The 26,020-nt window shown below is 36.7% G+C and overlaps 1 protein-coding gene across 4 annotated transcripts in view; it reads right to left on the reverse strand.

Moving 5' to 3' along the window:
• LOC130105607 (piezo-type mechanosensitive ion channel component 2) overlaps positions 1 to 26,020 on the reverse strand; it is a 144,666-nt gene that overhangs the window by 11,372 nt on the left and 107,274 nt on the right. For 3 of the 4 annotated variants that reach the window (XM_056271671.1, XM_056271669.1, XM_056271670.1), the window contains 15 exons: positions 24,122 to 24,220; positions 22,712 to 22,817; positions 22,561 to 22,629; positions 22,315 to 22,481; positions 19,756 to 19,946; positions 18,603 to 18,776; positions 16,095 to 16,682; positions 14,089 to 14,347; positions 12,305 to 12,487; positions 7,403 to 7,691; positions 4,131 to 4,263; positions 3,385 to 3,532; positions 2,954 to 3,168; positions 1,678 to 1,836; positions 1,361 to 1,508 (listed from right to left, as the gene is read on the reverse strand). In XM_056271671.1, coding sequence (XP_056127646.1) covers positions 1,361 to 1,508; positions 1,678 to 1,836; positions 2,954 to 3,168; positions 3,385 to 3,532; positions 4,131 to 4,263; positions 7,403 to 7,691; positions 12,305 to 12,487; positions 14,089 to 14,347; positions 16,095 to 16,682; positions 18,603 to 18,776; positions 19,756 to 19,946; positions 22,315 to 22,481; positions 22,561 to 22,629; positions 22,712 to 22,817; positions 24,122 to 24,220 — 2,928 coding nt within the window. The remainder of the gene's footprint in view (positions 1 to 1,360; positions 1,509 to 1,677; positions 1,837 to 2,953; positions 3,169 to 3,384; positions 3,533 to 4,130; positions 4,264 to 7,402; positions 7,692 to 12,304; positions 12,488 to 14,088; positions 14,348 to 16,094; positions 16,683 to 18,602; positions 18,777 to 19,755; positions 19,947 to 22,314; positions 22,482 to 22,560; positions 22,630 to 22,711; positions 22,818 to 24,121; positions 24,221 to 26,020) is intronic. The other variant, XM_056271672.1, reaches the window with a different exon arrangement.

Consider the following 26,020-nt stretch of genomic DNA (forward strand, 5'->3'; position numbering starts at 1 on the left):
TGACATTTCGCGTCACATTCGCGCCAGCATTACGTCTGTCTCCTGCACGCGAAACAGCAGGAGAGGAGAAGAAAGCTGGTTAATTTCAGTTCAATTGTAAGTTCATTCTTTATGTGCGTAGTGGTGTGCGATGTGTATTGTCTATTATGATATTGTAATCATTGTTTTACTTTAACGTTAACTATGTACGAGGGCGCACTGCGAGCTGACATCGCATTTGTCTCTCATGCTTGCTTTCACTGCGTGATGTGTCAGTGCAGTTATAGGTATGTTCCCTAATAGACGTATAAAGTTTTTGTATTTTATATATCATATGTTGTTATCATACAATATTACATCAGCAAGAGGGCTGTTTTCCCGTGCACAATAGCAAATATGATATTTATTTTATATAACAGTTACATTAACATTTTTACATTTTATAAACAATATTGTCAATATTGTTTGTTTTCCCTTTATTTCGCTGACGAGAATTTCAAAATGAAACCGTAGCAGAGTCTCAATGCAAAAGACAGCGATGATTTCTTGACTGAAATCCGCGTTTTGAACGAATCATTTTAACGATTCAATGAACAATCACTTGCAGTTCCTGAATGAATCAGCCGTTTGAACAAATCGTTTGAATGAATGACTCCCTGAGACAGTGACTTGCCGCCGCCTACTGGCGGGTTTAGTTTCACATTTAAAGTACCCTGTAATTAAAATGTTACAATTAGAAATCAGTTCATATTTAAATATTGAATTAAGAATTGAAAGAATTGAATATATCATAGCTTTATTTATGCAATTGTAAATGGAGTATAAATATATGAATGCCAGTTCTGATGCTGCTTCTGTGTCTCCTCTGCATTGCAAAGATGGATTTTGATTTAATGATTTAATATAACTGGTAACAGTGGTATTGTGTTATTATTCTAATATAATTTAATTTGAATGTTAGAATTTGACATAAAAGGTGATGCATACCTCGAAGTAAAAAAAAAAAAAAAAGTCCATATATGGGTGAAAATGCCCCTGGAACTCAATTTAAGGTTGCAAATATTGCCCTTTAATAAAAAAATGTTAATTCCTTTCACTGCTGTGAACTGACCACTGCATAGAATATGAAAAATATGAATATCTTCGTGAGTCAGCTGTCAACAACAGGCCTAAACCAGCCATGGTACCAGTACACAAACACAATCAGTAAAATATCATCTAATTATCATCAACAAAACTTTGAAAATATTGAGACATTTTTTTTTCAATATTGCGCACCCCTAATGTAAGGTATTAATTTTGATTTCTTCAGGTCTTAAAAAGCCTTAAATTTGACTTTAAAAAGTGTGCAGATACCCTGATGATATATAACCCCTCTTACCTTCTCCGATTCCCTCCAGCATTTGAGGATGAAGATGTGTGCGTAGATGTCCTCCACACAGATCCAGCTGGACAAACTGAGCGTCGTGTCCGTCCACACCCAGTCCATCACGGCTCGCAACTCCGTCAAGAACGGGATCAGGCGAAACCTTCGACGTACAACACTTACTAAGCAGGTGTATCCATTATGTATAAAGACAGACTGGTTTTCTTTAAAACATGAGATTCTTTTTTACAGATTCTGTCTCATTCCACATAAATATAAACATAAATGGCATACGACATCACCCATAAACTGCCGTTAAACATGTTTCTCACCCCTGGAAGAGGAAGAGGTTGAGGTAGTTGTAGCTCTTGGTGAGGAAGTTTCCCAGTATGCGAGTCGGATATCCACATCGGATCTGATACGCTGACAGGCCGAAGTAAATGCATTTCACAAAGTACCACAACTGAGCGATAGTGTTCTGACTGAAACGCCTGCAGAGAAGATGAAACGTGTGTAAGGAGGACACTGACAGCATTTCTGGCAGAACTCGCAAACTTTCAATTCAAGAGTGAATTTGAATTGGCAAGGAAGTCAAAATCAATCAATCAATCCATCAATCCATCCATCCATCCATCCATCCATCCATTCATCCACCTATCCATCCATCATCCATCCATCCACCTATCCATCCATCCACCTATCCATCCATCCATCCACCTATCCATTCATCATCCATCCATCATCCATCCATCCACCTATCCATCCATTCATCCACCTATCCATCCATCCATCCATCCACCTATCCATCCATTCATCCACCTATCCATCCATCATCCATCCATCCACCTATCCATCCATCCATCCATCCACCTATCCATTCATCCACCTATCCATCCATCCACCTATCCATTCATCCACCTATCCATCCATCCATCCATCCATCCACCTATCCAGCCATCCATTCATCCACCTATCCATCCATCCACCTATCCATTCATCCACCTATCCATCCATCCACCTATCCATCCATCCACCTATCCATCCATCCATCCACCTATCCATTCATCCATCCATCCATCCATCCATCCATCCACCTATCCATTCATCCACCTATCCATCCATCCATCATTCATCCACCTATCCATTCATTCACCTATCCATCCATTCATCCACCTATCCATCCATTAATCCATCCATCATCCATCCACCTATCCATTCATCCACCTATCCATCCATCCATCATTCATCTACCTATCCATTCATCCACCTATCCATCCATCCACCTATCCATCCATCCATCCTCCATCCATCCATCCATCCATCATTCATCCACCTATCCATTCATCCACCTATCCATCCATCCATCCATCAATCATTCATCCACCTATCCATTCATCCACCTATCCATCCATCCATCATCCATCCACCTATCCATTCGTCCATCTATCCATCCATCCACCTATCCATCCATCCATCATCCATCCACCTATCCATTCATCCACCTATCCATTCATCCACCTATCCATTCATCCACCTATCCATCCATCCATCCATCCATCCATCCATCCATCCACAGCTTTACTAATTTACTTCATAGCATCCCTTTACCTGTCTGTGATTCCTGGTAGGATAAAAAACATCCAGAAATGGATGCCGAACACCAGGAGGACCTGGAAAACCACTTTTCCCATCACAGTCTTGCGGAGGTATAGAGCGCGATCCACCACCATCGTGCCGAACTGAATGAGAACCATGACGAGGAACGGCCCGGGAACTTGGTCCTCTGACAGCGAGGACGTGATATCAGCTCCTCCCTGGTGTTTCTGTGAGCCAGAGAAAACACACATCAGCACAGAGCCACACAACAGCACGTCAACAAGAATAACTGAGGATTGGTCATTTTAAGTATGAACTTTATCTGAAACTCTTATCTAATTCCTGCATAGGCAAACTGCATCCATAATTAAATTTTTCTAAAAATGTTTGCCCTCAATACTATTTTTTTCAATTTCTATTTAATAACATAATTTCAAATTTACCCCAAATGCCCAGAAGCCAAAGACAATAATGATGAAATCAACGGTGTCTGCTAGAAACATGAAGACGTAAACATCCGTCACGGCGTTGTACTCGGGATGGATCAGGTTATAGAAGAACTGACGGATGGGCTGATAGATCGTAACCAATCTGAAGACAGAAGAGAAACAGAGACTGAAAATATAGACTAATAAAATATATTACAAATATGAGGATGAAAGAGTGCACATCAATCAGCCAAAACTGTCAGCATGAAATGGCATTCATAACCCATTTTACTTCCATAATCTGAAAAATCTAGACCAGCATTTCATTTTTAACCATTGGGAATTGATTGGATTGTTTAAAGAGTAGGGCCCTATGAAATATATTTAAATTTTTATCTAAATTCCATTTAGTTTTTTACCCAAATTCCATGTTTTCCATTTTATTATTCTGGATTCCGTTTTAATGGTTTAATTAAATTTAGATAACCAAAAAGGGTGTCTAATGAATCAATTGAATTGATAAAACTAACAATTTAATAATTAATGAAATTTTAACCACAATAGTGCCCTATGAAATGTGTTTTATTTTTTCAGAAATTCGGTGTTGTCAGGTTTGGTAATCAAATAAACGCATAAAACTTTAACAATTTAATTAATCGTTTAGAATGTAAATCAAATGAAATTTTATCAATATGAAGAAAGGAACAGAAAGTGGTGGAGAAAATCAGGTCCATCTGAATTATTTTCGCACACACACTCACTTTTTGATCAGGTAAACCTTTGCTTTGATGAGCTGCTCTCGGATCTTCTCCATAATCATTTCTTTCCGGTTCTTCTGCGGTACTTCTGGCTCACTGTTTTCTCTACGAAAGCTGTTCTGTGCGCTCGTACTGCCTGTGAATCAAACCAGTACCAAACGTCACCACAATTAAACCCCAGAATAAACAGAAAGATCACATTATCTAACAAAATAACCTGTAATTTTCACTGATCTGTTCAAAAAAATGACCTTGACCAACCAGATTCATGATGTGTAGATTACTTACAAGTCCATTACTGATTACAAATTATTTGACTTTTTGATTACTTTTAACTATCACATAAATTTTAACAGGACTCTTGTGTACCATATTGATAGCATTTTTTATATTTAAGTCATAAAAATGTTAAATATTTTTAAGTAACCACTGGTGTTCCTCAGGGTTCTGTCGTGGGCCCTCTTCTATTCATTATTTATGTAGGTACAAAATTAATTACCCTCCTTGTAGGCACAAAAACTATTCTGACAGAAAAATCTGATTGCTTTTTTTTTCAGAACGAATTTTGAACGTAACTGTGTACATTTCTTCATTAATCCAAGTCATTTATGTATTATTTACACAGAAATTAGTTCGGAATGAATTTTGAATGTGTTTGTGTACATTTCTTCATAAATCCAAGTGATTTTATGAATTATTTACACAAATTTGTTCAAAACTAAGTTTCAGTGTAATTCTGTGTACATTTCTTCATAAATCCAAGTGATTTTATGAATGATTTAGAGGTCCTTCTCAAAAAATTAGCATATTGTGATAAAGTTAATTATTTTCCATAATGTAATGATAAAAATGAAACTTTCATATATTTTAGATTCATTGCACACCAACTGAAATATTTCAGGTCTTTTATTGTTTTAATACTGATGATTTTGGCATACAACTCATGAAAACCCAAAATTCCTATCTCAAAAAATTAGCATATCATGAAAAGGGTCTCTAAACGAGCTATTAACCTAATCATCTGAATCAACTAATTAACTCTAAACACCTGCAAAAGATTCCTGAGGCTTTTAAAAACTCCCAGCCTGTTTCATTACTCAAAACCGCAATCATGGGTAAGACTGCCGACCTGACTGCTGTCCAGAAGGCCATCATTGACACCCTCAAGCAAGAGGGAAGACACAGAAAGAAATTTCTGAACAAATACGCTGTTCCCAGAGTGCTGTATCAAGGCACCTCAGTGGGAAGTCTGTGGGAAGGAAAGAGTGTGGAAAAAAACGCTGCACAACGAGAAGAGGTGACCGGACCCTGAGGAAGATTGTGGAGAAGGACCGATTCCAGACCTTGGGGGACCTGCGGAAGCAGTGGACTGAGTCTGGTGTAGAAACATCCAGAGCCACTGTGCACAGGCGTGTGCAGGAAATGGGCTACAGGTGCCGCATTCCCCAGGTCAAGCCACTTTTGAACCAGAAACAGCGGCAGAAGCGCCTGACCTGGGCTACAGAGAAGCAGCACTGGACTGTTGCTCAGTTTTGCATGTCATTTGGAAATCAAGGTGTCAGAGTCTGGAGGAAGACTGGGGAGAAGGAAATGCCAAAATGCCTGAAGTCCAGTGTCAAGTACCCACAGTCATTGATGGTCTGGGGTGCCATGTCAGCTGCTGGTGTTGGTCCACTGTGTTTTATCAAGGGCAGGGTCAATGCAGCTAGCTATCAGGAGATTTTGGAGCACTTCATGCTTCCATCTGCTGAAAAGCTTTATGGAGATGAAGATTTCATTTTTCAGCACGACCTGGCACCTGCTCACAGTGCCAAAACCACTGGTAAATGGTTTACTGACCATGGTATTACTGTGCTCAATTGGCCTGCCAACTCTCCTGACCTGAACCCCATAGAGAATCTGTGGGATATTGTGAAGAGAAAGTTGAGAGACGCAAGACCCAATACTCTGGATGAGCTTAAGGCCGCTATCGAAGCATCCTGGGCCTCCATAACACCTCAGCAGTGCCACAGGCTGATTGCCTCCATGCCACGCCGCATTGAAGCAGTCATTTCTGCAAAAGGATTCCCGACCAAGTATTGAGTGCATAACTGAACATAATTATTTGAAGGTTGACTTTTTTTTGTATTAAAAAAACTTATTTTATTGGTCAGATGAAATATGCTAATTTTTTGAGATAGGAATTTTGGGTTTTCATGAGCTGTATGCCAAAATCATCAGTATTAAAACAATAAAAGACCTGAAATATTTCAGTTGGTGTGCAATGAATCTAAAATATATGAAAGTTTCAATTTTATCATTACATTATGGAAAATAATGAACTTTATCACAATATGTTAATTTTTTGAGAAGGACCTGTACCTATAAATTTGTTCAGAACGAATTTTGAATGTAATTCTGTGTACATTTCTTTATAAATCCAAGTGATTTTATAAATTATTTACACAGAAATTTGTTCTGAACTAATTTTGAATGTGTTTGTGTACATTTCTTCATAAATCCAAGTGATTTTATGAATTATTTACACAAAATGTATATACGAATTGTGAATGTATTGTGAATTTGAATTTATTCATAAATCCATTTTGTTAATGATTTACACAGATATTTGTTCAGAAGTTGGCGTAAATGTATGGAATATGAGCAAAAATGAATTTCTGTGCAAATTGTTTGCTAAACCATTGTTACTTTTTCACATTGCAACAATTAACAGAAATTTGTTCTGGTCATTGGGTTTCAGTCAGGAAAAATTAGCGTTTTAGGTTAGTTTTGCTTTTAGTTAAAACATTTGTCTTGTGGTGAAAGTGAATCATAAATATTAGTTATTAACAGGTACACTAAATCCTTGAAGGCATGAGAGATTTGCAGATCGCTCCAGTAGATTACGCTTCGCCAGGCCTGGGAGTTGTGCTCAGATCAGCTGGTTCAGAACAATGAAATGGTTTTGACATTAACATTTAATCATTTAGCAGATGCTTTTATCCAAAGCGACTTACAAATGAGGAGAGCAATAGAAGCAGTTCAACTAACAATAGGACAATAAGTGCTATGACCCTTCCCAGTTTAGCCTAACACAGTTAAAAAAAAAGAAACAAAGAAATAGAATAGAAGATTAGAGAAAACAAAGTGTTAGTATTAATGGATCAAGTGTTGCCGAAAAAGATTCGTCTTCAGCCGTTTCTTGAAAATAGCTACGGACTCAGCAGCTCGGGTTGAGTTGGACAGATCATTCCACAAGTCTCTTTAAAAAGTGAAGTGATTTCTGTAAGTCTCACCGCGTTTGGAGCGCACAGAGGAGCGTCGGGAGGAGTGCGGTCCGCCGCTGGTGCTCTGCCGCCGCAGATAAGGCCGATGCTCGGGATAACGCATATGCACGAGCACCTGGGACGAGTCCATGGACATGCCGAGGTTCACGGTCTTCAGCGAGTACGCTGGTGAACTCTTCTTCTCTTCCTCAGCTGGAATCACGACCGCCATCTTCTCCTCCTCCACAGACTCGTCCTGATGAAGACACGAATCTTTTCGGGACATTTTAGGGTCATCTTCATCCCAGAGACCATGACACTGAGACAAAGACAGAGAGAGAGAGAGAGAGAGAGAGAGAGAGAGAGAGAGAGAGAGAGAGAGAGAGAGAGAGAGAGAGAGAGAGAGAGCAGGTACACTAAATGAGATTAACTGGACGCATTGAAGCCATTGTGATGGTCTTTGGTTAGGAAAACAAACTGGAAATTGAAAATAGTGCTTCACCCGAGACCCATTTATTGCCTGTATAATCAAAGTTGTAAAGTAAATAAAAGGCGCTTTCCACAAATGGGATAAAAATTCATCTACCGTTTCTTTAAGCAATAAAAGTAGAAATCCCACATTTTCCATCTAAAATCCCTTCTAGATTGAACTATCTACTAGTTGAAAGTTTGGACATACTTGACTGAATTAGTTTTTGTCATGATCCTAAACTTTGTGAACCGTCTTAGTCTTAAATGCTTTACAGCAAAATCAAGGCTTTAACCTGTTTTCTACAGGGTTGCAAAACTAATCTAAAAAATGTTATCTAAAATGCTTATAACATTTAGTTTGACCAGCCGAGAGGTGTACAAACAATTTTCTGAAGGCGAAGCAGCTTCTCTTTTTGGGTTGCATTTGAAAAAATCATGCATATGTTCGCATAAAACCTTTGCTTTTAAGAATTAAAATGGAATTTAATAAATGTCCCGTGTTATTGGAAAGATTTATCAGGGCACATTTTACTAAAAAAGAAAAAATACATAATTAAAATGTGATAATTATAAAATGTTTAATATTCCCCTCTCCAGGTTTCAGATTGGTTTTGATTTTTAAGTATTTTTTACAGGCACCATTTTTTAGTTTACCCCGGTGAAAAGGGCAATGTCATGCTGAAGCTTCGATTTTATGAAATAATCTGAAACCTGGAGAGGAGAGGAACTTCAAACATTAAGAATTGATTTTAAAATCCATTTTATGGTTCAAAGCTCTCAACTCAGTCTAGTGGCTTCGTTTTGATCTCATAATGTCTGGTGAATTATGTTTCCAGCTGTACCTTGGCACCAAGCTGCTAAATATCTCAGAGCTAAAGCAGAAAACAGGCGAAGCAAGCGTTATTTATTTCCAACAAGACTTTGGACTATGGATATCAAACAGTGTGCAGATCTTAAACATTAAATAAATATGCAAACTTATACCATGATCTATCTAAATTCTCGATTATGATTAGCTGGATGGTGTGCAATGAAAATGTTCAATGCACAGGTAGTTCTGGTCAGTTTAATCACTGATGCACCGTTTTCATTGAAGAGCACACACACAGAGAGATAGGAGATCACAGAAGCATTCAAGAGCACAGAAACATGTTACATGACTTTTATTAATAAATAAGCTTCACTACTGAATAGCTACATTATATCTCTCAATGAGGGAGTTACATCCCAGTGTTTGAAACTCGCTGCTTTGTTGTTAATAAAGAGAGACGCCGCACAGACGCAGGTAATTCACACACGCATCTCTCTGTCTCTGTATGTCGATAATAAATTCAAATACATTTTATAATTCATTATTTTAAATGTAATCGTATGGACTACTTTATCTTTGTGTTTGATTTAAAGCGGGCAGAATGCTAGATCAGAAAAAAACTAAATTTTTACCCTTTCGGTCAAACATTGCGCTGCAATCGTCAATAACAGCTTTAACTTGTCAATGCTGGCAAATGACCATGGTATAAGCAGGATAATCCACCGCTAGCTGTGCATTAAACCATTTGAATGCTCTTTGCCTCTACTTCGTGCATTAAAATAGTTAGCAGTGGATTATCTCTGACATACATTAATATACGTTACTATAACACTTTAGTATGGGGAACACATTCACGTTTAACTACGGCTTTTGCCTAAATATACTCCTAATTTACTGCTTATTAATAGTTAGTAAGGTAGTTGTTGAGTTTAGGCAGGGCCGGACTGGGACCAAAATTCGGCCCTGGCATTTGTGGTTTTCACCGGCCCAACTAATTGATGACGTTAAAAAACGTCCCCAGAATCTGAACATTTTTCCCACTGAGACACACCATACAAGGCAGCAATTTAGGCGCGTTTCCATTACAGATTTGCGCAAAACTTTTGCGATTTTTTCTAAATGTCGATAAAAAACTATTGCGAAATGATGGCGTTTCCATTAACCGATGTTATGCGATACAACGTCCTTTTTTTTCTCTCGCGATAAGTCATTTAAACATCATGGCAACGGGTCTATCAGCCACCACCACACTAGACATTATTATTATTATTAATGGAATGAGACGTGGTGTGTTATCCAAGCATTAATGGCAGGGAAAGACGCATACTGCTAAGGAGTTTCTGGGTGTTTCTCTCTCATTTCTGCCCCGAGGTCTTGATTGTGGCATTTCTTTTGAGGTTTAGAATCCAGTATTCCTAAAGCCTAATTATTGTTTATTTTATGAATTTAATAAAGAACTCTGTCCAAACGGTCAGTGTACATTTGTGTCTTCGTTTTTCCTTTTTTAACCCGTATTGCAAAACGAAAAATGAACGGTGATTTTTTTATTTAAAATGCAAAGTTAACCAGCAATTTTTTTAAAAATTTGAACTGTACACAAATGCTGTGCAAAAATAATAATATATCGACTAAATTTCAGATGTTTCTTTGACTTTTTGCCCCTTTATTAAACATTTAAAATATTCACAACTTAATACGAAAAAAATGTAGATTTTAATGGTTTTCTAAGGGCAAATTAGAACCTGGAAATTATATTTTTCCCGCAGTGCTGAATGAGAAGAGCCATATTTATGTCTCTGGAACCACAAGGTGATTTAGGTGAGTTATAGGCTAATGATAATAAATCTGTCTGAAAAAATAACGAGGCATTTTAATTGTTTATTAATAAACTATTGTTTTCTAAATCAGTGTCGGCTAAAAACATATCTCCATCTCCGCTGAGGCGCGCCGCGCGAATGCACCTTTAGAGAGAAATACACCTTTCATAAGGATTACATCATCAGAATGTATTAGCTTTCGATTCGAATTTGTTCGTTTTAAAGTGGACACTTCAAGCTTTAGCCTAGGCTATACTTTGTTTCAGTTCTCGCGCTCCAGTTCACGGAGATCATGAAAGCGCGCATGATTGTTTTATTTTATTTTACAAAAGCACATCGTTTTCTTGTTATTGTGAGTTTACACAAATAAAATCATAGTGGCGAATAATGTATTATTATTTTCTGTATGACCAGAAATTATAGAGTAGGCCTATTTTAAGTTGTTTCTACTGTTGATAGGAAAAAGCAAGTGTTTGCGGCCGCGCCTCCGTGCCATGCGCGCTCAGCAAACACTTGGATATGCGTCAAAATCTTGTGTTTATTTGTGATAATCTTAGCCCTGTATTATTATTGTCTAACCATTATGAATGACATTTGACGAATTGCTTTGTTCCTTTTTTTGGATAAAAGCGTCTTCTAAATATGTAGCCTAATAACTGTTATAATAATGCTGATATTTATTAGCCTATTATTTGCGTATATCACGGACCCCAAACACACCGCGTCTTCAGGTGACTGTAAATGCGCAAAAACTGTTTCCATTGCAGTTTTGCGAAATATTCCTTTTTCGAATTGCCTGAAAAACCTCCTCATGCGAGCGTAAAAACTTTTTTGCGATAAAGGTGCAGCAACGTGGTCAGCTCGGCCCAAAACAATAGAAAATCACACCGGCCCTTCTGGCATGTGCCAGAATTGCCAGATGGCCAATCCGGGCCTGAGTTTAGGTATTGGGGAGGATTAAGGGATGTAGAATATGGTCATGCAGAATAAAGCATTAATATGTGCTGTATAAGTACTAATAAACAGCCAGTATCTTAGTAATATGCATGCTAATAAGCAACTTGTTTATAGTAAGAACTGAACCCTAAAATAAAGTGTTCCCAAATAGAGTTATTTAGGTTTTTTATTTGCATGCATTCTGCATTTATATTTCCATATGCTAACCATACCTATTCTGCCCAGTACACAAGAATAGTTTTTTAAAAAATGCATGAAATGTGCTTTAATGACAAGGTTTATTAAAGGGATAGTTCACTTTGAAATTAATTTTTGGTATGTTTTAGCTTACCTCAAGGGCATCCAAGATGTAGGTGTCTTTGTTTCCGCAGTAGTTTCAATTTTGATATTTTTAGGTCAAACCGTTCTTGTCTGTCAGTCATATAATGCAGGTCTATGGTCACCACCTCAAAGAGCATGCACAGAGAAGTCCAAATTAAACATGATTTAATGACTCGTAAATGTAAGTACACATTGTGTCAATGTGTACTTGTGTACTTACACATTGTGTCAATACACATTGTGTCAATGTGTACTTACATTTACGAGTCATTAAATCATGTTTAATTTGGACTTCTCTGTGCATGCTCTTTGAGGTGGTGACCATAGACCTGCATTATATGACTGACAGACAAGAACGGTTTGACCTAAAAATATCAAAATTGAAACTACTGCGGAAACAAAGACACCTACATCTTGGATGCCCTTGAGGTAAGCTAAAACATACCAAAAATTAATTTCAAAGTGAACTATCCCTTTAGTTCTACTGACTTTATCAAGTTTAGCATCACTACTATTAGATATACATCATGTGGCAAATTAAATAAGAGTAAGAACCTTTAGTATGGATCTGTGGAAAAACAGAATCAGCAGCTGCACCAGGTCATAGTGCACGTATCCTTCTTTCTTCTCTATACCGATTATGTTGGGCGGATGGTACGGCTTCATCTGGTCGACTTCCACATTCTGGTTGAATGGAAAAAAGCTGAACTGGAAGAAGTACTTGACGACGATGGTGACCTGGAGGAAATAAAAACATATTTACAAATGATTTAAAATGAATTCATATATAAAAATTTTAACAGATGCTACTGGACTCCAAGCATATTGGCTAGACTTAAAGGGGTGGTGTAATGCCCTTTTCACAAGATGTAAAATAAGTTTTTGATGTCCCCAGAGTGTGTATCTGAAGTTTTAGCTCAAAATACCCCACAGATATTTTTATATAGCATGTTAAAGTTGTCACTTTTTGAGGGTAAGCAAAAATGCACCATTTTAGTGTCTGTCCCTTTCAATGCAAATGAGCTGCTGCTCCCGGCACAGGGGGCGGAGCTTCAAAAGCTCGTGTCCTTTTACCTCACAGACATGCACTGAAAATTTCAAAAACTTTTAGCCTTTTATGTTCAAACCGGAGTCAGAAAAAACAACATTTCTGAATGGTTAGTTGATGAATTTGTGTAGCTTATGTAGTTATTAGTGCTGTCAAACAATTAAAATATTTAATCGCGATTAATCGCATTAATGTCATAGTTAACTTATGATTAATCGCAATTAATCGCACATTTTTATCTATTCTAAATGTCTCTTGATTTCTTTTTGTCCCATTCTTTTTTCTCATTTTAATGCTCTTATCAACATGGAAAAGTGGATCCGCTTGCGCTTTGGTCGACGAAGCAACAAAACGTCCTCGCGCGGCACAAGCCATTGAAATGAATGGGTTTCAGAGCGCAGCGCCGCGCATGCTGCGTCCTGTTGCAAAAGCATGTGAAAAAAAACTACGAAGTTTGCTAGGCCAAAAAGACCGTTAATCGCACGATAAAAAAATTAACGCCGTTAAAATGGGTTTGCATTAACGCCAGCCCTAGTAGTTATCTTTTAGTCATTGATTAGCACATTCTGTCATGATAATCTATAAATCGTGTTCCGGGGGCGGGGTTTATGTAAATTCTAGGGTTAGTGATGTCACTAACCCGGGAGGAAGCTCGTGTAGTTCCTACCAGCCGTTTGTTGTAGTCCTTAAAAAGCAATTTCTTTAAAAGCAAATATCTCCCTTTGCTTTGAACTTTGAGCGTCGTAACTTTGCAGATGTTGTTTATGCTCAAACAGCAACAATACACACTAACTAAAGTTAGAAAAGTGAAATCATAATCAACCACCCCTTTAAACTACAAGATACTGCACTATGCTGGCGGTGTAACAAAGATATAGGAACTATGGTTCATATGTGATATGAATGTGACAAGGTGGAGGAACTGAATTGTACAGTTTGTTAAAACACCGGAGGATATGCATATATCTCGACAACAGATGCTATGGTGCCGTCTAGCTATGAGACATTGGAAGTCATTCACGCCTTCCTCAAATGATGAATAGATGGAACTCATGTCAAATATTGCTAGTTATGAACGTGTCGGGGGAGGTTTGTGAGGTGATGATTATGTTATAGTAAGGGGTAAAAACCAAAACATGTCACTGTTAAAAAATTTTTTGACTGATGTTGTTTATGTTTATGTGCATTTATATTTATAATTTGTACATACTACATATATAACTGGGCCTGCACAGAATTGGTGCCCACAAAATTCAATACACAAGTCATTTCACCCAAAACAAACCCTGACCTCTGTGTAAACGATGGCCGTCATCCAGAAACGCTTGCTGGGCCGAGGAACAGAGAGCATCGCCCACAGGAAGATGAGGATGGGCAGCACCAGTGTCGCCATGGACGCCGAGATCATGTGGTTGAGGATGATGACCAGGTAACAGACCATCTCAGAGTGCGCCACCAGCAGGTTATAGAGAGAGTAGCACAGCTGCAGGCCCAGCGGCTGGGACTTATAGAAACCCTCCGAGTTCTCCAGCTCCTCGTCGTAGAACATTCTGGATTACAGTGGGAAAACAGATCACACTAAATGACTGCATGTAGGCGGTCACATATCAACGATTATACCTATAATACCTACTGTGGATTAGTTTTGCTGGCAAATGGGAAAGTGCATACTTGAGTATGTACTGTAGCAGTGTTGCATATAAACTAAAACTTTTTTTTTTTTTATTGTTAATTGAAATAAAGCTAATAATAAAATATAAATATGAAATATAACATATTGAATATTAGAATAAAGTTTAAGGATATCAAAGATATATATATATTAGATTAACTAATATATAGAAAAACAAACTTTATGTTTTTTATGTTAAACTTTATATATACTTTACGTATACTATCTCTCTCTCTCTCTCTCTCTATATATATATATATATATAATATATATATGTGTGTGTGTGTGTATACAGCACATACACATACAACTTAATCTAAATATATTTTTTTTAAATGTTGCCTTTGCAACTTACTGAAATAAGTTTTTATACTATATTTCACTATATAATAAGAAATATAGTATAAAAACTTATACTTTTTTTAAATGTTGCCTTTGCAACTTACTGAAATATGTTATCTAGTTTAAGTTCTAAATATACTAGCTAAAACAAAACTAAAGCTCAAATAAAAATAAATCACACACCTTTCTGGAAATATTTATAAAAAAAACAAAAAAAAACAACAACTAATAAATATGACAAAAAGCACATAGCAAAATTACTAAAAATTTAACTACAAATAAAATGAAAATATAAAAATAAAAGCTAATTCAAAATATCAATACAACTATACTAGTGTTACAATTCCTGTCTCGTTTCTCCTGTCTTGTGTTTAAGGACATTTTGGAATCTTATGGAATATTTGGAATCTTATTTTGGAAGTGTATTTTTGTTCCTATACGCTGATTTCACGCAGCCGTTATTTTGAAATCGAAAGCGAGGCTCCGGTGGGAAGATAACCGGAAGTGTCGCCTTTAATCACAGGAGAGTCGCGAATGCGATGGCGTATTGTTGTGTTTAATGTAGAAATGAGTTATTCTAAAACTGTACATACATTTCTTTCATACTTTAGACTATATACAGTGAAATTCATTTATAAATATATTTTTTTAATATATATAATTCAGAACGTAAAAAAAGAAGCAGGAACGAACTATATACATATCCTATATTAACATCCAATAGTGTAAATCGCGGCAGCAGCTTCAGGTTGGTAGTCCAAGGCATTGCTGTCTATCTGTACTTCCAGGGTTCTTCCCACCGGAGCCTCGCTTTCGATTTCAAAATGGCGGCTGCGTGAAATCAGCGTATTGTTCCTGCTGTTTGACTTCCTGTGATTTGTTCCTGTTTTCTCCGTTTCCATTGCTGCCTTGTTTGTTTGTTTCCACAGTTACCCTCGTTAGTCTCTATAGCAACTCATTACCCACACCTGTTCCTTGTTCCAACCCTTGTTATCGTGTGTATTCCTTTATGGGTCAGTTTTGCCAGCCTTGCCACTTGTCTGCATTTACTCAGTTTTGCCTTTATCTCATTTGCCTGGATTTACTTTTGTTATGTTTTGTTGAAGGTCTTTTAACTGCATTTGGATTCTACTCTCCCTCGTTTCTGAACCAACCCACGTTACAAATAGTATACACTAAAATAACACTGGTATGTAGTGAGATGTTATATCAGTATTGAGATTTTCTACCACTTCTTGATACAACAGACCCATTTCAATAAGCCGTCATGCAAAACGACTGACTTGTTGAGCAGCAGTTCGCTGGCGGTCAGATCGGTGGTCGTGGAGGGCAGCAGAGGGTCGTCCAGATCGGATCTGCTGTCGGGTGTCATCACCATCAGACGTTTATCGCTGTCGCTTTCGTCGCTCACAGAGAGGCGGTCGAAGCTCACGGCTTTGCTGTAGCTGGGCGGCACGTCAGCGTCTGAGGTGTTTGGCGCGTCTGTGTCTGGAGTGAAAAGCTGCCCGCTGACCGGATCCGTTTGCATGTTCTCCGGTCCTGATGATTCACCTTCATCCTGATGGATAGACTCTTCACCCTCCTCATCATCAGTAACACACTGCTCTTCCTCTCGGTGCTCGTCACACTCAAGCTGAGGATCCTGAACATCTTTCACCGCTTCCTCTGGATCTACCAAATCCCATTGGACTTCCTCTTCCCGCATCACTTCCTCCTGATCTCTGTCTCCATCAGGTTTGTCCTCACTGGCTCGGCGCTCCGGCTCTGCTGTTGTCTTCTTGTTCTCCAGCTGGTCTCGCTCGTCCTCAGCCTCGTCTATCGTGTCGTTCGTGCCTTGTCGAGAGAACAATGTTACGCACTGAGTGGCTTCACTGGAAAACACAACACAAACAGGAAACAGCGTCATATTACAATCAATATAAACTAGGGCTGTCAGTTAAACGAAACGCGTTATTAACGGCGTTAACGCAAACCCTTTTAACGCCGTTAATTTTTTTATCGCGCGATTAACGGTCTTTTTGGCCTAGCAAACTTTGTAGTTTTTTTCACATGCTTTCGCAACAGGACGCGGCGCTGCGCTATGAAACCCATTCATTTCAATGGCTTGCGCCGCGCGAGGATGTTTTGAAAGCGCAAGCGGATCTAGCTAGACCGGAAACAAAACAACAGGCACGCCGCACACACTTGTTTGGGCTTGCGAGCCGGCCAAATAGTTGGTTAACGTTACGTTTTGACTGGATGACGAGCGCGAGATGGCGAATGGACGCCAATAAGATTCTGAAAGGAAAGTTTACTTTTAAAAAGTTGCCAAATGGTTCCATTGACGAGACCAAAGTGATCTGTGTGTTTTGTCGTTGTAAACTGAGCTATCATCATCGCAGCACGTCCAGTCTGAAACACCACTTGATGATGGCCAAGCACACACACACACACACACACACACACACACAGCTGATTCTCCGCCCCCTCGTCAATATCAGGACCTCGTCAGTATTTCTTTCACCCTTTTATTGATGGACAGTGTTACATTGTGTGAGAGATTATTTGCTCCAAGTGAGAATGTTAGTGTGAAATTGAACACAGTATATGCCAATGTTGTTTTCAATAAAAAACATTTGCACAAAGCAAGCCGATCCACTTTTCCATGTTGATAAGAGCATTAAAATAAGAAAAAAATAATGGGACAAAAAGAAATCAGGAGACATTTAGAATAGATAAAAATGTGCGATTAATTGCGATTAATCGCGAGTTAACTATGACATTAATGCGATTAAATATTTTAATCGTTTGACAGCACTAATATAAACATATCAACGTGTGAATTGTGGAACATTTTCAGAAGACGTTTTGACGTATTGGGTTTGAGTTACAACATGTCCTGTAAGCTGTATAATGAAAAAATACACAAATAGATTAACTTATACATTTTGGGAAGACAAAGTAAAGGTTTATTTACCACTGAAATATCCTTCCCTTTTTTAGGATTTCATACATTTTTAGAAGTTAATTGATCTCAGATTCTTCCAAACTGATAAGTAGAACCAATTATTTGACTGTATTTTTGACAAAATAATACCTAAATAATGTTATTTCACAATAATACAAATTTGTATGTACATTTTATATGTATTATGTAGAAAGATTGATTATTTTGATAATATTTATAATATATATACAAACACACATTTTTTGAAATTATCATTATATTACTATTAGTTTAAAATAATAAAAATGTAATTGATGGCATTTACAATATTAATACTATACTAATTAATATATTAATATAATAAATATTTTATTAGTAATACATAATATAATATTATATATATAATATGTATATATATTAAAACTGTCATTAGATTACATTTTTTTTAATCACGATTAATCGCACACTTAACATGAAATAAAGCATACACCATTTATCTTCATAACACGTTCATTTTGTCATCATTTGCCATAACCAGCAAAGTTAACCATCAGATTGAAGGGTGATTATTTTTAATCATTTTTAACGCATTAAGGTTTTTTAATCAATCACATGCATTAATGTCTTAACATTGACAGCCCTAATATATGTATCTATAGTCAGCCAGATAAAACAGAAATGTGTTAATATCAGTTAATATTTTTAGCTTTATTCAGCTAAAATCAGCTTTATTTTTCAGGTTTTCAATTAGCATGGCAAACCTGTTTACATTATAAATAATATGTAAATAAATCAAATAAAAAATAAATAAAAAGAGTGTGGAGGGTGAGGATGAATGTGATGAAGAGGATCATGAGTTCAGCACCTGGACATGGCGCTGCTTCCGCTGTCCGCCGAGGAGTTGGACATGTCCAAGCCATACATTTTGCGCAGTTTGGGACGAGCGCGTTCGCTGGTTTTGGGAATACTCTGAGGCATGTCGTCCAAGTCGTCCAAGGTGGACTGGCGGGAAAACAGCATGGTGGCTTCGGTGTATGCGCTGATAGATGGACAGATGAGGGGAAATATAATGCAATGAAAAAGATGACAAGAAATCATGAGGGGAAAAAGGCTCCTGGTTATTAGATGTTGCTCCCGAGAAAAATATAAAAACTTTAATTGTGCTTGTCATGAAAATGTCACAATGCTAAAAATCTGGGTGAGATACAACCTATATATTTAAGTTATGTGATTTGTAAGACAAACAGAACCTCAGATACTTTGATATACTAACACTAACACATACTGCCATTTGTCTCCAGCCCCACAGAGTGAAGTTGCTTCGATATAGTCTTACCTTAATTAAGTGTGTTCATTTCTATGGGGACTAAATAATATGTTCTAGAATGAACAAGTAGAGTACAGCAGTCTAGGATATTAGTCAATCAGCTCTGTCTGTCTGAGGAGATTGTGATTATTAGATCATATACCCGAGACTCAAATTGTTGGGTGAAGGAGTGTAAAATGTAAAGAAAAAAGTTAAATAGAATAATCAAACATTCACCTACATTTAAAGTCCCCCTGTGGTGAAAATCAAGCTTTTAAATATTGTTTATATGTCTTTATGGTGTTTATAATATGCTTCAAGACAAGCCATGTGAGTGAGTGGAGGCGGGGCTCATTTGCATATTCATAGAGCCGTGTATACTAATTGAGGCAAGGGTGTCGAGTTACATTCAAGATATTTTAAGGCATGACGAATCTTTTTTTCAAGAAAAAAACGTTCAAGTATGTAATTTTGGTGATCAAAGATGAATTTCAAGGGATAAAATGATTGACTACAGGAGGACTTTAAAGATTAACAAACATCAATTAAACCTTTTTCATTCTTGAAGTCGGATGAAATAAAGAGGTAATTAAATGACTTTGCCACACTGAAAAGCACAAGAAACCTTCACCCGCTCATCGGAAACTCTCGTTGATCCGATTGGGCGGGTCTTACAGATTCAACCTAAAATGATAAAGTCGAGGATGAGCACCTGGAGAGGCTGTCTCTGGAGGCGAATCCAGACTGGAGGGAATCCAGACTGTGTCCGTCCCGTCTGCGGCGGGCTCTGATCGAGCCCGAATCCTCCTCACTGATCCGGTCCAGGCCAGATTCACGAGATCCATTGAGTTTCATCTGCTTCTGGTAGTACACATGGATGCTCTCACGGGACGGCACGTTTCCCTGCAGGACACAGACCCATAGCAGCTAGGCTGATTCATTACATTTTTGGATTATTCTCAAAAATTTGTTCCGCCTTTTGCCGATTCAACGCATTTTAATTAATATCATATAGGTGAAACTCGAATATCGTGCAAAAGTTCATTTATTTCAGTAATTCAACTTAAAATGTGAAACTAATATATTATATAGACTCATTACATGCAAAGTGAGATATTTCAAGCCTTTATTTGTTATAATTTTGATGATTATGACTTACAACTATGAAAACCTTTTCGCAATATTCTAATTTTGAATTTGGGCTTAAAAATATCTCACTTTGCATGTAATGAATCTATATAATATATTAGTTTCAGCTTTTAAGTTGAAATACTGAAATAAATGAACTTTTGGACGATATTCAAATTTTTCGAGTTTCACCTGTAAACATTTTATATTTAAAGTTTAATTACATTTTCTGCAATCAATTTCCATCATTAAATTATATTAAATAAAGTATATAGTGTTAGACCGATATATTGGCTGATAATTTTGAGTTTTTTCTACATGTAATAACAAGGATCCCTGTAAATAATGGCAAACTAATGTGCCATCTGATGATGTTTGTGACGACACTGCAGTTGACAAAATTTAACATTACATAAATATTATATTATTCACGTGTAATTGAAAGACAGAGTATTTCTAATTTCTTCTTATAGAGCCTGTTTGGTTTAGTGTCCCCTTAAATGTTAATTAATGCATTAACTATCAAACATGTACTAACAAATTGTGTGCATCTTATTTGCTATAAGTAAATTCCAAATATCAGCCATTGGCCTCACTTTCCTCACTTTAGTATACTGATAAAAAAATTCAAGTAGAAAAAAAATGTATGTTGGGCTTTCATGTTTTATGGGGACATTCCATAGACGTTCAGATTTTTTTAAACTGTATATTTTTTTTCCAAACCCTCAACTGTTTTCCTGATGGTAGCCAAAAAATATACCCACAATGTCCTCATGAACAACGTATATGTTGTAATACGAGTGTAAATACCCATATCATTATACAAATTTGTGTCCTCATAAATCATTTAAACAAGCACACACACTATATATAATATACATATACCATGGTCTTTATCTCTGTGTTTGATTTAAAGTGGGCAGAATGCTAGATCTAACGAGCTGTAGCTGACGAAAATAACCATCATTCTTAAACAAACATCGCAAACATCAATAACAGCTTTAACTCATCAATGCTGGCAAATGGTATAAGCGGGATAATCCACGGCTAGCTGTGCATTAAACCATTTGAATGCTTCACTAAAATGCTGCAATAAGTAAGGGTTAATGCCCGACGAGGTGTCCATTGTCAGGTATTAATGGACGACCGCCGCCGAAGTCCATTAATACCTAGACAATGGACACCTCGAAGGGCATTAACCCGCTTATACCATGGTCACTTGCCAAATAACACATTATTAAAACATTAGTTTATATTTTAATTAGGGCTGTCAAAAGATTAATCGCGATTAATCGCATCCAAAATAAAAGTTTGTGTTTACATAATATATGTGTGTGTACTGTGTATAATTATTTTGTATGTAAATGCACACACATATATATTTCAGAAAAATATGTTATTTATATATAAAATGTTTATATTTATATAAAATATACATTATATATAGGCTACATTCAGTCTATATACAGTATATACATGCAAATATTTCTTAAATACACATGCATGTGTGGGTATTTATATATATATACAAAATAATTATACACAGTACACACACATATATTATGTAAACACAAACTTTTATTTTGGATGCGATTAATTGTTTGACAGCCCTAATTTTAATTAGTTTTACAATCGAAATCTAAAGTTTTTACAAACAATAACTTGGTTTCCCTGGTTACGCCTGACGGTTTATTTAGCAACCGGTGATATTTATAGTCCGCTCTGCTCGTAGAGCCCTTCAGTTTAGCTAACTTACGAGCCAGAAAGTTAACGTATTTTTTTTCATGTAAGTTAGGCTTGTCTAGCCATGGGCGTTACACTTTCGTTTTTGTTTAACCTATAATTAAAACACACAGGTAGGCTATGTATAACGGCTAACTAGATGTTTGTTTTGATACAATAAATTGTAAACGGATACTTTGACGGCCTGCTGCTATGGTTACTCACAGCTGATGTAGCCAGCGCATTTATTTATTAATTTCGAACGGTGAACAGTCAGTTTCACCAGAACTCCTTTACTAGGTGTCCTCTATCACTTTTTAATGGACACCCTGCAGCCAATCAGAATCGAGTATTCACCCAGACCATGGTATAAAACGGTTTAATGCACAGCTAGCTGTATATATAAGCATCTGTAGAGAACCTTTTTGACTTCTCTGGTCAGCATGCAGCGCTCGATGCGCAGGACGGTGGAGATGTCGATGTATTCCCTGCAGACGGAGTTCAGCCACTTGGTGATGCTCTCGACGGTGGTCAGAAACAAGACCCACGTGAACTTGATGATGTTGAAGACCCTCTTGATGATGTTGTCTACAGGAAGTGGAAAGTTACATTTAAGTTGTGAGGTTTTTCTATGAACTGGTAAAACGAACGTGTGCCATGAACACACCTGGTCCGTCCGATTTCTCTTCCTCTGAACTCTGGCGTTCTTCTTCACCGACCTCTATCGCCACATGAACTACACACAAGAAGTTGCTTGTCCATTGAGACCAACTTTACAATTATGGACACACATTTTCAGATGTTAAAGAGCGCTGTACCTTCTTTCTTGTCTCTCCTGTGTCTGCGCTTCCAGAAATAACGCCTCTCTTTGACTCTTTCCTTCAGGACTGCTTTAGAGTCAGTGATCCAGGTATGATACACAAACTACGGAGCAACAGCAATAGAAATTCATCCATTAATGAAGTGTTTGAATAAAGTGGCGCACAAGGACATCAACACACAAACATGTTCAGCCATTTCAGGAAACCAGTTGAAATTTAACCCATGATTCAAGTTTCAATGCAATGCATGTTTTATTTTGATCATGAATGTGTATTTTATCCCCTGAAAAGGCTGAATTTGACAAGCACATCCACACACTGCACACAAACAACTGTTTTCCATCCGAATATTCCAGATCTTTGAAAAACCACTTCCATTTTTGAATTGCATATACATGGATATTGATGAGTATGTATTTAATTACAGATTAAATGGAGTTGTTTGAATCCAGGTTGCACAAGAAAATGGAAAATTCAAAGACAGAAACTGTTTTTTGCTCCATTAATATCAGAATGATTCACGTTCAGTGTGAACGCCATTTCTTAAATGCAATGGAGCAAATCACAACATTAAATGATAACATTTTAAAATAAGGTTCCATTTGTTAACTACATTAGTTAACAATTAAGCATTTATTGCATTAAGCATGTTAATTTCAGCATTTACTAATACATTATTAAAATCAAAGTTGTATCTGTTAATATTATTGACATATGAACAGTTGTATTTTTACTAGGGCTGTCAAACGATTAATCGCGATTAATCGCATCCAAAATAAAAGTTTGTGTTTACATAATATATGTGTGTGTACTGTGTATAATTATTTTTAATACATAAATACCCACACATGCATGTATATTTAAGAAATATTTGCATGTATATACTGTATATAGACTGAATGTAGCCTATATATAATGTATATTTTATATAAATATAAACATTTTATATATAAATAACATATTTTTTTTAATATATACCTGTGTGCATTTATATATAAAATAATTATACACAGTACACACACATATATTATGTAAACACAAACTTTTATTTTGGATGCGATTAATCGTGATTAATCGTTTGACCGCCCTAATTTTTACTACTGTTAACAACGATTCATAAATACCGTACCAAAAGCATTGCTCATCAACTAATGTTAATTAACTAATGGGACTTCATTGTAAAGTGTTACCAATGAAATGATTAAAAATAAACCCAAAAAACACACCAAAGACACAACATTCACATTGAACAACACCTCTAAATCATTTCCATTCCATGCATCCTTAAAGGATATTTACAATCTCATTATATTTACAAATATATATATCATAGCTGGAACAACATGGAATGGAAATCTTACAATAAAACACAGATAAACACAGATGAGCTGTTCCCTGCGGTGGTACCTTGGCCGCTCTGATTAAATACTTCAGAACAGTTTTGGGCAGTTTAATGACTGATCTGGGTAAAGCCACGAGGGCCGAAGCAAACTTTCTGATCGCTCGCTGAGAGGAGAAAGAACCAGGAGAAAGTCACAGCATCAGTGTCCTGAAACCCTTCAAACAGTTACAACACTAAAACAACAGATGAACAATTAATACATAGGTTTGTAACTAAAAAGATGGAGGAACCGACGCAACAGATGCTCGGGAAATTTTCATGTTGAAATTTTCTTAATGATGGATTTGATTGGGGATTGAAAGAAAAATCACAGAGATCTCATTAAAACTGCAATTTAAAGTCCCCCTGTGGTGAAAATCCAGCTTTAATGTTGTTTATATGTCTATGTGGTGTTTTTAATATGCTTTAAGACAAACCATGTGTAAATTCATATGTCGAGTATTTTCTGCTTAAAACTGCAGTGAACCAAAGACAGTCTCAAAAACACGGTTTGAAATCGCTGGTGTTTCTGACGTCACAAACGACCTTGTAACCAATCAGATCAACGTGTGATCGTCAACCAGTGGATCTCTGAGCTGAGTGAGTGGAGGCGGGGCTCATTTGCATATTCATAGAGCCGCGTATACTAAATGAGGCAAGGGTGTCGAGTTACATTCAAGATATTTTAAGGCATGAAGAATTTTTAACATTTAAATATGTCATTTTGGTGATTTTTTAAGGGATACAATTATTGACTACAGGGGGACTTTAATATAGATTAAATGGAGATCAACTGGAGACTGAATTCTCCTGAGAGAAAGTCCCCAGTAATCTCACACGTGTCTCCTGTAGAGTTTCAGAAGAGATCTCTACAATGTCTTCAAACTGCTCAGATTTGTGAAGATACCAACGCCCGCAATCAAAAGTCAGACAGCTCAATATGAACTCGCACAAGTCTCATCTAAATGATCTAAACTCATCATTTTATAGCTCTATACTCTTGCTGAATGACAACTATTGACTCGGTTTGTGTTTATTTTTATTTCTAAGATGGATTTTTAGGCAAAGCATCTGCGACTTCGCACTTTCATTCAAGTCCTTTCTTTCTTACTGAATATCCTTTTAAACTGAAGTAAAATGGTGTTTGTGAACTTTGTTTAATCTTGACTACGTCTTCTGAGCTATAACAAATCAACCCTAAAGCCGACCGTATCATATTTGAAATGCACAATTTATGGCCTGTAAAGGATCAATATGATTTAAAATTTGCTGATAAACATGTTGCACACAATCTACTACATGCCGCCTGTCGTCTGATTGATAGTTTATTCTTTTTTTAGTAAGTAAAAGATATTTTAGTATAATTGTAAAAACTTTCACCTTCAGCTCCTGTTTTTTTTTTTGCTGTGAAATCTGCATTGATTTTTATCAAGTAAATGTAAGAATAAATTTGATATTGTTAGTAATATAATATTTCGAGATGAACACTTACTGAACTGAAGCAACTAAGGTTTAACTGATTATCCATAATTAATGTGTTAAATATGATCAGGCTTTTGAGGAAGGTTTATTTGTTCATCTCTCAATCATCATTGCATTGCATTATATGTTTTAAAACTACAGAGCTTTGATCATAAAACTAAGCATTTAAATATCAGCTTAATAAGACATTATTAGCAGATATAGAGTGACGACTGATATTTATATGCATTTTATGTCAGTAGTATGATATACTGTTATAAAGATCTCATTGATTTACATTTGAAGCATACCAGCATCAACAAAATTGCATATTTTTGCTCAGTTTTTTTTCTCCTAAAGTATAAGCTCTATATTCTCACTATATCATAAATGAGCCATAAAAAGTCTGATATGATACTCAGAAAACACATAGGATTTATTTTATATTTTGTCTAAAGGTTCAA

Source organism: Rhinichthys klamathensis, unplaced genomic scaffold (genome assembly GCF_029890125.1).
Source record: "Rhinichthys klamathensis goyatoka isolate OS25496 unplaced genomic scaffold, OSU_Roscu_1.1 h1tg000323l_1, whole genome shotgun sequence".
Taxonomy (NCBI): Eukaryota; Metazoa; Chordata; class Actinopteri; order Cypriniformes; family Leuciscidae; genus Rhinichthys; species Rhinichthys klamathensis.